Below are 13424 nucleotides of genomic sequence, written 5' to 3'. Positions count from 1 at the left end.
CAGGAGGGATTTCAAAGGGGTTTACCCTTCCCTTTATATTTATGACAAGCATGTTCTTCTAGGACATCCTTAAATTTCTTGTCCAGGCTGTATTGCAAATGATTTGAGTTGAATAGCACTTTTTAACCTTTTTTATAATTAGTATTTTTTCAACTTTGAAAGCTTATCACTCTGGAGAGTTCTTTTTTGAGGGGCAATTCTAAGCCCAGACTGAGTGCCAGAGTTTTTTGTCTGCTTCCATTTCCTTTGGAACTGGGGAATGCCATATTGTGTTGGAGGGAGGAAAGAAAAAGAAAATTCACAGATAAGATGGACCTTTTCTTTCTTACTGATCGTAATTATGGGACAAAAACTCCATAGCACAGAGGACTGTAGAACCTCAGCCTCAATTTTTCTGCCGTCCGAATCATCTGTTTTCAGCTTTGCTTGGTCTTTTGCAGACTTCCTGAGCATGGAAGAGGAACAATATTTTAATTTGATCTGTCCCTAATTGTGTTGTGCTTTGTAACACCTTTCATTTACAGGTAACCTTACTGAACTTCATGATAACTCCAGAAGGAATGCAAGATCAGCTTCTTGGAATTGTAGTAGCAAGAGAGAGACCAGATCTTGAAGAAGAAAAGCAAGCCCTAATCTTGCAAGGAGCTCAGAATAAAAGGTATCAAAAAACTTATTTTATTGGGGACTCTACCCCTTGTCCTTCAACGCTGTTTTTGAATGTCCCCTTGGTTGCTTTGTTTTCTGAGGAGTCTTAACAAGTTTTGGGGAGAGCAGGAGCTGGGGGCAAAGGTTGCTACTTGTTCTCCTGCCTGATGTTGTTAGAAATGAATCTTCACTGTGGGCCATTTTTGGTCTGGCCTGTACTTGGTGGGTGTGCACGGATCCTTTTCCACATGAAGGCAGAGCATGAAGTATGCAAAGTTGGAGGAAGGCTGGCTATACTATACCTACTGTACACTGCATTCCTTTGGAGTCATTTTGCTTTGTAAGAAGAATAAGTGAGCCCTGTATGACCACAGGTATTTAGAAAATAGCTTAATTTAAAAAAAAAATTGTAAGAACAAAAATAGGTCTTTAATCCTCAGGTTACATATCTTGAATACACATTGCATGTGTTGTACACATTGTACACTTTAGTGGACAACACCTACACATTTTCTATATGAAAATTTTGTATTTTATTTTAGGCAACTAAAAGAAATAGAAGACAAGATTTTAGAAATTCTCTCAGCTTCAGAAGGAAATATTTTAGAGGATGAAACTGCCATTAAGATATTGTCTTCTTCCAAAGTTCTGGCTAATGAGATTTCTGAGAAGCAAGCTATAGCCGAAGAGACAGAAAAAAAGATTGATACTACCCGGATGGGTTACCGTCCTATTGCTATTCATTCGTCAATCCTGTTTTTTTCAATTGCTGATCTAGCCAACATTGAGCCAATGTACCAGTATTCTCTTTCGTGGTTTATTAACCTTTTTGTCATGTCTATAGATAATTCAGAGAAATCGGAAGAGTTACAAACAAGGTAAGAAAGATAATTCTCCATTCTCACTTAATTAAAAAAAAAAGTACGGTAATTGGCTTTCATTGTTACTCAAGAAGGAGTCACAGACATTTCTCCAAAGTATATTGTATTTATAATTACTCTTGGAATATTGTTTGGTACTCTTGAATCAAGCAGAAGGGTCCATATATTCTTATCAACTTTCCTTGAGGACAAGTTCTTTACAGGTATAAATAGGGTACAATATGCTAGTAAGTGTTATTTTTTATATTATTATTTCTTATTTTATTTATTACTATTTCTGGTCCTGTGTGGAACTAAAAAGATACATGCAAGACACACAGTAATTGGCCAGTCACTTCGCTTTCATGCTGTATCCCTTTTACCAGCTGTGTGTGTCTTGTCTTTTTTTAGATTTTAACCCAGTTTTGGATAGAACCTGTAGATGTCTGTAAAGTACCCTGCAAATTTTTGGCAATATGTAACTAATAATAATAGGTTTACTGCTCTGTTATACACCTGCAGTTACCAGTAGAGGGTTGCACACGTGCTTCCAGTGCATCACACCAGTGAAATCCACACATTGGGCTAGTCCCTCAGCTGCAGCCAAAATATACTCCTCACAGATAGTGGAGCTGCAGCTGCCCCAAGAGTAGCTCTCGAGAGGAATGGTGACTCACAGTTTTGCTTGCAGATAGCAAGTGAGCAGATAATTTACTTCATCACTTTTTGGGATGCAGCTTGCTCTCCCACTCATGCCTGGCAAACTTGCAGGGGGTCCTAAGCCATGTGCAAGCCTATGTTCTTATTAGGCTAGTCAAAACTCTAGCCCTCTATGTCAAATTACATATGGCCAAAATGTTAAGAATATTTTTAAGATGGTAATTCATCAGTGTTTGCTCTTTCACATCAACAGATAAATTCTCATTCCGTGGCCCATTTGTTCTTGAAGAAAGCAATTTCCTGCATTCTTTGAAGTGACCTGTGATCTACTCTATCTTGCTGCTTAATAGCTTTTGATGATGCTTATATCTTACATTGGAAAAGTCCGTTTTAATTATTTCAGTCCATTCAATTGCTCATTTTCCATCATTTCCTTCAACTTTAGGCATGTTGCATCAGATCAATTTATACTGTTGTGGCAAGGTTTACCATGGGGTGTTGTTACACTGTGTTCCAAGTTCTTTTTTCGTAGTGTGCAAGCAAGTTTTAATTCATGAGAAGATGTGCAATTCTAGTTAGTTTTGGGGGTATGCAAAGTTTGGTGTAGAGGCAACTTCAGAAGAAAGGGACCTGTGAGAGCATCAGGAAAGTTTTTTGTCTAACTTAGGCTATGATTAGAGTCCATTCCTGAGGCAAAATTGCTCCCTAGGAATTGGCCATTGGTGTTGAGCTGAGATTCCTGGAAAGACAGATTGCCCTGAATGCTGTTTGATCATCTAATTTAAGGACTTCTTTATATGTGTAAATAAAGCAAGTGACACTTAGAGTATACCCAGCTTCTGTGTCATCCACTTAGAAGCCAACCTTCAATACTCCACAGATTGGTGTCAAAAGAAGGGACTGTACATTTATGTTTGGTAATCATTGTAGTGTGGATCAGTAGTTTTCTCATTTACTACAATTAGAATGAAAATCAGTTGTTTAGTAAACACTAATTCAACACTGTGAAGCCTGAAAAATAAGATGAATAAATTCCAACGCCCGAAGGGACCACTGTGATAATCTATTCTGACCTCTTGTATAGCACAGGCCATAGACTCCTCCCAAATAGTTCTCTTTGAGTAAGAGCATGTCACAGTTTTAGGGTAACTGCAACTGTATTCCTCCCTTCATAGTCCACACCAGGAGTTCCCACCGAGTCTCACGTCTCTAGCCATAACCTTTGTCCCACTCCCTTCTTTTAAGGTTGCTTAACTCTCTGCCTTACACAGTCATATCCCCAGCAAGCCAGTCTGCAAAAAGGCCAGCACCTGTACTTTGCTTTCTCTCCAAGGGCTATGAACAACATATTGACATTAATTAAAAGTTACCACACAGCTCTTTCTAACCAAGCACATATATTCTAAAAGTAAAAGCATGACAGAGAAAACATATGAAAAACAGATTTAAACACACATAAACATACTAGGAGTTGTCCATTAGTCTTATGTGGCTCTAGTAGGCCAAAGTCTTTCGAAACCTTCTGCAGGGGTTGTGGCCTTCATTGGACAGAAAGTCTTGTCTGTTTGCTGGCTCAGAAAGAAGGCCATGACTCAGTTCAAACTCATCCTTTTACTCCAAAACAAATACATGCAAACCAGCCCCAGGGATGGAATGTCTCTGGAGTTGTTTCGTCTTAGTGACTTGCATTAATCACCCACCGCATACTGTTTTTTAGTTCCTGTGGGAACTGCGGTAACCCTTCTCCATGAAATACAATACAATCATACATAAACTGTTCATAAACATAATACAATGTGGTGTGACAAAGTTCTTCTTCTACCTTGGTAGGTCTTGCGCTTATTGGCAGATTTGCTCGCCTTGGAGCTTCACAGCAGCCCTCAGCTTGGCCGTTTTCCTGAACCCACAGTCCAGGTCGACTCCTCCTGTGTCTGACTAGGAGTTGGGAGGTTTGGGGGGAACCTGGGTCCGCCCTCTACTCCAGGTTCCAGCCCAGGACCCTGTGGAATGCAGCTGTCTAGAGTGCCTCCTGGAACAGCTGTGTGACAGCTACAACTCCCTGGGGTACTTCCCCATGGCCTCCTCCCAACACCTTCTTTATTCTCACCATAGGACCTTCCTTCTGGTGTCTGATAATGCTTGTACTTCTCAGTTCTCCAACATTCTCAGCTCCGAGTGCCTCTTGCTCCCAGATCCTCACACGCACACCACAAACTGAAGTGAGCTCCTTTTTAAACCCAGGTGCCCCGATTAGCCTGCCTTAATTGATTCTAACAGCTTCTTGGTTGGCTGCAGGTGTTCTAATCAGCCTGTCTGTCTTAATTGTCTCCAGAAGGTTCCTGATTGTTCTGGAACCTTCCCTCTTACCTTACCCAGGGAAAAGGGACCTACTTAACCTGGGGCTAATATATCTGCCTTCTATTACTCTCCTGTAGCCATCTGGCCTGACCCTATCACAATAGTCACCAAAGATATTGCATGTAGTTGCAATCTGTCACAGATATTTTTAAGAAAAAAATCCAATCTTGATTTAAAAGTTGCAAGTGATGGAGAATCTGTCATGACTTAGTAAATTGTTCCAATGGCTAATTACCCTCCCTGTTAATAATTACACCTATTTCCAGTCTGAATTGGTCTAGCATCAAATTCCAGCCATTGCATCTTACTGTACCTTGGTCTGCTAAATTGAAGAGCCTATTATCAAATCTCTGTTCGCCATGTAGGTATGTACAGAGTGGCATCAACACACCTCTTAATCGTCTCTTTGTTAAAATAAATAGATTGAGCTCCTTGATTCTACCGGTATGGAGCATGTTTTCTAATCCTTTAGTCATTCTTGTGGCTCTCTGAACAAGCTCCAATTTATCAACATCCTTCTCTAATTGTGGACACAGTATTCAAACAGCTGTCACACCAATGCCAAATACAGACATAATATAACCTCTTTACTCATACTTGAGATTCCCCTGTTTATGCAACCAAAGATTGCATTAGCCATTTGGGCTACAGTGTCATATGAAGAGCTTATGTTCAGTTGATTATCCAACATGACCTCCAAATCTTCATCACTGCTTCCCAGGATAGAGCCCCCCATTTTGTAGGTCTGACCTACATTCTTTGATCCTAGTGTATACATTTATATTTTAGCCATATTGAAATGCATATTGTTTGTGTGTGCCCTTCTTTCTAAGCAATCCAGATTGCTCTATATCAATGACCTGTCCTCTTCATTATTTATCACTCCCCCAAACTTTAGGTCATCGGCAAACTTTATAAGTGATGATTCTATGGGTTCTCCCAGGGCATTGATTAAAAAAATGTGAAATACAAGGGCCCCACTAGAAATCCATGAACTAGATGATGATTCCCCATTTACAATTACATTTTGAGACCTTTTAGCTAGCCAGATTTTAATCCATTTAATATGTTGTTGATTTTATATTGTACTAGTTTTTTAATCAAAATGTCATGCAGTACTAAGTTAAACCCATTACAGAAGTATAAGATTATTTCATCAATACTGTTAGCTTTATCAACCAAACATGTAAACCCCACCACCACCCCAAAAAATAAGTTAGTTTGACAGGATCTATTTTCCTTAAACCCATGTTGATTGGCATCAATTATATTACCTTCCTTTATTCACCAAGTCCCATAACAGCTAAATGAACTATACAACTTTCTATAGAAACAAATTAGCAGATACCCTTTCCACCTTTAATGAATTTTTAGATTCTAGCAAATGAAGTTCTCCCAACTGTTCATAACTCTATATACTCTCTTCTCTTCAATATGCAATCACAGTTGATTCCATCCAGTAGCCATGCCTTTATATGCACTCACTAGTGACTACACTTAACCTCCTTCTCTAGCTTTTAATCACTTCTATACTTCTTTATTTCCTAATAGGTCTGGTAAGTATAGCCATGGGGAGTATAGCAGAAGTGGGGGTGTGGGGCAAGCAAGAATAATGGGCCAAATTTGAGTAGCGTTGTGATCCTGTGTTCCAGGTCATGAAGCCACTCACTTATATTTGGCCCGGCTGCCCCTCTATCATGCCAGCAGGGAAGGGACTCTGTCATTGTGCCACCCAGTTCCAGTCAGGAGCCAAGGGGGAAGGGTGTTGTCCTTTTTAATCAGTTCTTCTAGGAGGTCCTCACTGCTTACCAGTACTACATCTAAAATAGCATCACCTCTGGTTGGTTTGGTGACTATTTGGGGAAGAAATCTGTAGGCTATCACACCTAGGAATATCTGGGCCCTACCATTATTAGTAGCACTTGTTGTCCAATAAATATCTGGGAAAATACCCCATAATAACACACAGTCCCATTAATATTTATTTCATTAAAAATATTAAAGAGGTCTTTCTCTATATCCAAATCAGATCCTGCTTTCTTCGTCCAGCAGTCTACCCTCACAGTTCTCTGGGCCAGCATGTATCTGCATGTCTTCAGCTTCCTCTCGCCTTTCCTCCATCATCTGCTCAAATCCCTTTTTGAAACATAGCCATAGTTTCTATCTGCATCTCCAAACATGGGATCTTCTTTTCCTTCAGGTCTATCAGGCATCCGTTCATGCAAAAGCAGCACCTTTCAGGTACCCTCTCCAGAGCAATGTACATTCTGCAGCTTCCACATCCAGTTATCTTCATTGTCACTTCCATTCTTCTGGTCACTACCATTGCTGCATCTGTAGCTGTCATAGCCTTTCTTCCTAAGCTTCTGTCAAGAAGGAAAGAAAAAACAACCCCTACCCCCCAAAAGCGTGTGTGTGTGTGCACATCCTTCCCCAAACTCCTCTATTTGCTTGCTCCTGTGCCGCTGGCTGCTGTTTCGCTGCCTTATAGGCCTACTGATTAGGGAAACCCGCCCTCTAATCAAGGTTCAGTTGTAATCAAACAGTCTGCTTCTGTCACAACACACTGACCTATCCCAGATTTTGAAAACTAAAAACAAACCAGCAAACAAAAAAACAAACAAACACACTCAAGAACTCACTCGCCATCCTTAAAAAACAGGGGCTTGTCTCCCTTCTCCTCTAAAAGATCTTCATTCAAACTCCACTGCTTTCAGCTCTGGACCTGCGCTGACTCTTGTGCTGCTGTTCCGTGATAAGATTATTATTGTTATAATCCTTTTCTAATGTAAACAAGATAACATTTTATTAAAATTTCACATTTTGCCCTTTGACACTATCTTTACTTCAAAGCTTCATGCGTAGAATCAATTTCAGTTGAACTGCTGCTGTATTATTTATTGCCAGGAAATTAATACCTGATATTTAAATAAGTCAGGATTGGAAGGTACATTTAGTATTTGATATGGACATTTCTTTCCTATGTGAGTGGAGGGGAGCAAAAACAGATGGAAACCAAGGATGCAGGAAGAGCAGCAGCTCTCCAGCATGCTTCTCCTCTAAACCTGATTCGATCCAGTGTTCCTCCATTGCCCAGTCTACACTACACAAATAGGGTCTGAAATTTCTTCCTGGTCAGCAGGCAGAGATCATGGTGCCACATCTCCAGAAGATGCTCTCCTGACAAGGGAAAGTGGTCTTAGAGAGAAATGCAAGGAATTGGGCCTCTTTACAAATACCTCTGACCTCCACTGGTATCTGGAGGGTAGGAGGATCATACATCCTGCTTGTTCCACCTAGTGAGGCCAACCTCTACCCTGACAGAAAAATGTGAAGGAATTCTGGAAGCTCAAATACTACATTTCTTGGCCCCTTCATGATTGTTTTGATAACAGATGGCTCTCTGGCTTTGATTTTTTTAAAGGAAGTAATTGGTAATACAGCACAGTTTTCTTATGACATTGTACTAGGAGGAATACACTGTAACACTGGAAAATTCTTTCATGCAACCACTGAAGATAGTCTATTTTGTCTGTGCTTTATAAAATTCATTAATATAAATAGAAGATTATTGCTGCTTTTTTCAACAGGAAGGTTCAGCTCGCCCCTCCCCCCGCAGCCTGCAAAAAAACAAACAAACAAACTATGTCAATAGTAAAATGTAATTCTGTTGAAATGTTTTTGCATTGTTTTCCTCACAAAATGGTGTACACATTTAATGAGGATCCTTGATTGTTTCTGAGTAATTGACCAGAAAGTTTATTAGAATAACAGAGGTCTAAGCGAGCTGTAATATGGTTGCTTAAGTGTATGGGCTTTAAAGTGATACGCATTTAAGTTCTCTCTTTCTCTGACACTTGCAGGCTGAAGATTCTCAAGGATCATTTTACTTATTCACTCTATGTTAATATCTGTCGCTCACTCTTTGAAAAGGACAAGCTGCTCTTCTCTTTTTGTCTAAATGTAAATCTCCTGCAGCATGAAAAATTGGTCAGTATTTTAAAGTTATTTGCTATTTTGTATGGTATATATTAAATGACATACCAATATACCAAAAAAGGAACATATAACTTGTAACTTAAAAAGCCATAATTGGGTGTGTTTTGCTTTTACGTGTTTTAGTGAGCAATTAGAGAGTAATAGAATAAACTATAAAGTGATGTAGCAAACATAAATATGATAGCCATTTTTCAAATCTTATTTAAAATAAAACCCAGCCTATCATATTGCAAATATTTTGCAACATTGTTATTTATCTATTGACTTTTTTATCAGATAGTTGTCAATACTTGTATTAGTGATAAAGCTTTTATCCATTTAGAATAGATGAAATTGACTAGTTTAGAATATGAATTTTAGGAGCATTTCAAAACTGAAGTTTCACTTCTTATTAATTGTTACGATGGAGGAGGGAAAAGTGCCTATTTTATTCATTTATGATGCCAAATATGTTTACTTTAATACAGATTACACATATATTTCTCAGAATCAAACCCTTTTGACACAATTGTGTCTTTTAAGGCTGATAAGTTGTACCTGGTCATTTTGCAGAATAATGTTTTAAACTGATAGGGAAAAGGAGCCCTTTTAATTTATATCTCCTGGGGAACAGTATTAATTTAGCATTAAGAAAATATATTAGAATGTAAATTCTTTGGGACAGGGCCTGTCTCTCCTTGCGTGTTCAGAAAGCACCTAGCACATTTTGAATACTACTGGAATCTATGTTTTAAATAATGAATACAGTGAAGTGAAATGTACTTGATTTTAGAACTAGGAGAAGTGGTGGCAGTTTTTGTTGAGCAGAAAGCTGGAAAGCCACTAAATCAGACAGTCTTTTAAAATTCCTTTCAGGGACCTTGGTTTACAAGTTCTAGCCCTCAAACAAATTTGGAACTGGGTAAAATGTTGGTGAGGGGATGGGGCTTGTTGGAGACTAATATTTGGTTTTCATTTTCAGACCTGAAATTTGGTCCAAACAGCCTGAAACACATTAGCTTCCATTCATAGCTCTTGCTACTTTTTGATTCCCAGAAAGTATCAAAGTTATCACAAACATGTGTGTCTAACAAAGGTGGTTTGTCAAAAAATCCAGCTACACTATCCATTTGTCAGCTCAAGAAAGAACTAGTCAAAATAAGGTTCAGGGTTGGTTCACATCTGCTGTAAACCAAGTTCAGTTAAAATTTCAATTATACAGTATTCAGCTCCAGACTATGAGATTTTTAATTAAATTGAAGTCAAATACTTAATCTTTTGGAGGTGTACCTCCAAAAGTACTGCTATGAAAGCTTTACCCACTTTTAGTGCAGAAATTCAGAGAAGTATATCAATTATCTACTTCATGTGCTAACATGGTATTTGTCCGCTCATTAGGTTTCACTGTTGAGCTGTCTCATAGTGCTCTCTTTTACTGCAGATTAATGAAAATGAGTGGAAGTTTTTACTAACTGGTGGCATAGGCCTGGACAATCCCTTCTCTAATCCCTGCACCTGGCTTCCTCAGAAAGCGTGGGATGAAATTTGTCGACTAGATGATTTGCCAGGCTTCAGAAACATTCGTAAGGATTTTATGCGACTGAAGGATGGATGGAAATCAGTGTATGATAGTTTGGTATGTTAACAGAAACAACTGAAGTCTGTTTCATTACTGATTTTCTGTTTCTCTAGGTTAACTGATCACATTAAAATATTAATTCAGAAAAACAGAAAATTATATAATTTTGCACTGTTACATTCTTGTAGTAAATATTAAGGCAAATGGTATGAAGGAGTACAGTACTTCCAGTTTGTCAGCTAACTTCTGTGTAGTGAGTCACAGTTTGGATTGAATTTTTAAACAAATTCAAATAAAAATTATTTAAATGATTACGGATGCGGGGAAAGTCTGCTAATCTTAAAAAAACCAAAATGTACATTGAATTGTTCACCATGTTTAGTTACTGGTGCAAAAATATACTGCTTTACCACTTACACCACTCTGACCATGTTACACCCAACTTGTAGTTTATGCAACCACTGACATCAGTGCTGAATTTGGCTAAGAGACTTACAAAAGTTGCACCTGTTTATACTAGGCTAAATTGTCCCCATTTTTATTTTATGCCACCACTATAATGGTGGAAAATATCATCAACATTCAGTCATCAAAAAGATGGCACAGGAACTTCAGGAAACCCATCTAGAAAGGGTTGACTATATATGTGTTTTAGACATTGGAAATTTCCATCATTTAGGAAATTATGGATTAACTGCCTGATTCACCAATAGGTAGGAAATTATGAAAAGAGTTAGGAAAAACCTGAATGGATTTTTAATTTGTAAACCTTGGATTAATCTGGTCAGGTATGCGCAATGAGAAAAATTACAGAAAATAATCCATGGCCCAGTTCTGCACCCCTTTCATTGGCCCAAATTGTGAGCAGCTCTTGTGCTGCACACAGCAGTGGAAGGCAGACAAAAAAGTTCACCCTTCATTGAAAGGGTAGTTCAGAATGGCACTCCTGAAGCACAGGAATTGCTGGTTCCTGTTTCTTATCTGGGAAGAAGCCACCTGGAAAAAGGGGGGGGTCAGAAAAGAGGGTGATTAAGAGACTACCCCCAATAACAAGCAGCAGCGCTGCACGAGATTGTGTGAGGCTCTGCCCCTCCGCCTATGCAAGGCTGTGGCTTAAAAGCCAAAATCTAGTTTATTGAATGGTACTTATATACTCAACGCAGGCTACCTGAAGTAAATAAAGACTTCTGTGAATAAATGCTAGTTATTAAGGATTGCAGAATCAGGATATCAGTTTACTGATACGGGGCCTGATAAATGTTAGCATTTTAGTCAATAGCAGAACTTCTATTGACTTCAGTGAGGGCAGGATGGGGCACATAGTTAATATTTTGTCTCACTGTACTAAAATGGGAAAGTTGTTCTGCCATTCAGTGAGGTAATGACAAAAGTTTATCCTTCACATATCTTGCTTTAGTAATGTTATATTTATCATCATAGAGTGGAATTTTTAGATATTCTAGTAATTGAACCTTAGGGAAATGGGATAAGAGTACCCATGAGAGATAAAAGATTCTTTTATCAGGATTGCTGTATCCTGTTTCTTACTTAAGTAGTTTATACCACAATAAAATTGTTGTGTTAAAATGTCACATTATAACGTAAATTACTTTAATCTGAGTGGAAGTGGTTTTGTTTGAGAGCATAACAGTTGCTGTATTGTCATTAAGCATTCTGAGAGCTACTCTGCCATGAGCAGCCATTAAGTGAAAGTACTTTTGGGTAATGATTTTGGCACATATTTGGGGTCTGTTTTCCCCTCAACATCTGAGTGCTATGCTCACATAATAGTGATTTGTTTTTAAATGGGGTTTACCCAAATTACTTATGCTTTGATGCAAGAATATATTTTTTCCACAGTAAAAATCTACATATCCATCATTTGGCTAAATAGTCATCTACATTTATAAAATCTACATGGTCATCTACATTTATCTATTTAATTGACATCTGTGCTAGAATTATAGAATGTATCTTAAATTGATTCTATATATATTGTGACTAAGGATTAGATATATAATTCTAACTGATTTGGCTGTAACTATGTGCAGTGTTATAGGCGTGTTGATCCCAGCATGTTACAGAGACAAGGTGGGTGAGATAAAATCTTTTATTAGACCAACTTCTGTTGGTCACAGAGATAAGCTTTTGAGCTTACACAGACCTGAACAAGAGCTCTGTGTAAGCTCGAAAGCTTGTCTCTCTCACCAACAGAAGTCAGTCCAGTAAAAGATAGACAAGGTAATATAACTTTCTTTACAGTACTGAAATGGGAGGGCAACTTCTGTTTAGTCTCCCATTGATGCCTGGGGATCTAGATATAAACTAATTGGTGTGAATGGTTGTTTTCTTAATAGGTTCCCTGGCATGACGGTGGGAGAAGAAACCTCATGTTCCGTTGTAATATTCATTGTGTTTAGAGTGAGATTGTTTTTAAATCCCATTCCTCAAAATAATTAAAAACTACTCAATATAATATACATGTTAAAGAACTACCACCTGATCACTGAAGGAAATGTTCTACGTAGATATTCGAATATATTGGACTGTTTCTGTATTCCCTTTGCTATGATAAATGTAACAGCTGCTGATACAAGATTCAAACACACAAAGAAATCCATTTAATGTGGTAGAATATTCTTAATGAAGCTAGACATACATTTGTCATGTTTCAGTTTGCATAATACTTGCCAGCTGAGAGAGTCTATCTATATCAAAGTTAGGGAGTTTGGGAGACGACAAGATAATGCTGATGAAAATAATGGTAAAAGGTTGGGTTCAGAGCCTATTTTTTAAATGTGTGACAAATTTACAGCATGATGGTTAGTAGGTTTCATGTGTAATTCATGAGTTTTCAGTAGGGTTGCCAACTTTCTATTCGCAGGAAACCAAGCACTCTTGCCCTGCCCCGCCCCTTCTCTGAGGCCACACCCCCATTCACTCTATTGCCCACCCTCACACACACATTTTCACCAGGCTGGGGCAGGGGGTTGCGGTGCGAGAGGGCTTGAGGGCTCCAGCTGTGGGCTCTGAGGTGGGGCCAGAGATGTGGGGCTTGGGGTGCAGAAGGCTGGGGCAAGGGTGTGAGAGGGGGTGAGGGTTCTGAATGGGGGTGTGGTCTCTGGAGTGGGGCCGGAGTTGAGGGGGAATGGGGTACAGGAGAGGGCTCCAGGCTGGGGCAGGGAGTTGGGGTGTGGGAAGGGCTCCAGGCTGAGGGAGGAGGTTGGGAGGGAGTACAGGCTCTGGGCTGGGGGCGGGCTCAGAGGTGGGGCCAGAAATGAGAGATTCAAGGTGCAGGAGGGGGATCTGGGCTGGGGCGGGGGTTGGGATGTGTGTGGGGGGTG

The 13424-nt window shown here is 39.2% G+C and overlaps 1 protein-coding gene across 1 annotated transcript in view; it reads left to right on the top strand.

Annotated features, from left to right (window-relative positions):
* DNAH7 (dynein axonemal heavy chain 7) overlaps positions 1 to 13424 on the top strand; it is a 294918-nt gene that overhangs the window by 245416 nt on the left and 36078 nt on the right. Inside the window, exons 49-52 of the mRNA XM_077829629.1 lie at positions 525 to 658; positions 1188 to 1523; positions 8387 to 8513; positions 9943 to 10137. Of these exons, the coding sequence (XP_077685755.1) occupies positions 525 to 658; positions 1188 to 1523; positions 8387 to 8513; positions 9943 to 10137 (792 nt within the window). The remainder of the gene's footprint in view (positions 1 to 524; positions 659 to 1187; positions 1524 to 8386; positions 8514 to 9942; positions 10138 to 13424) is intronic.

The sequence above is a fragment of the Eretmochelys imbricata genome, chromosome 11 (assembly GCF_965152235.1).
Source record: "Eretmochelys imbricata isolate rEreImb1 chromosome 11, rEreImb1.hap1, whole genome shotgun sequence".
Classification (NCBI taxonomy): Eukaryota; Metazoa; Chordata; order Testudines; family Cheloniidae; genus Eretmochelys; species Eretmochelys imbricata.
The sequence above is the reverse complement of the archived record's forward strand: the minus strand, read 5'-3'. Positions and strand labels throughout refer to the sequence as shown.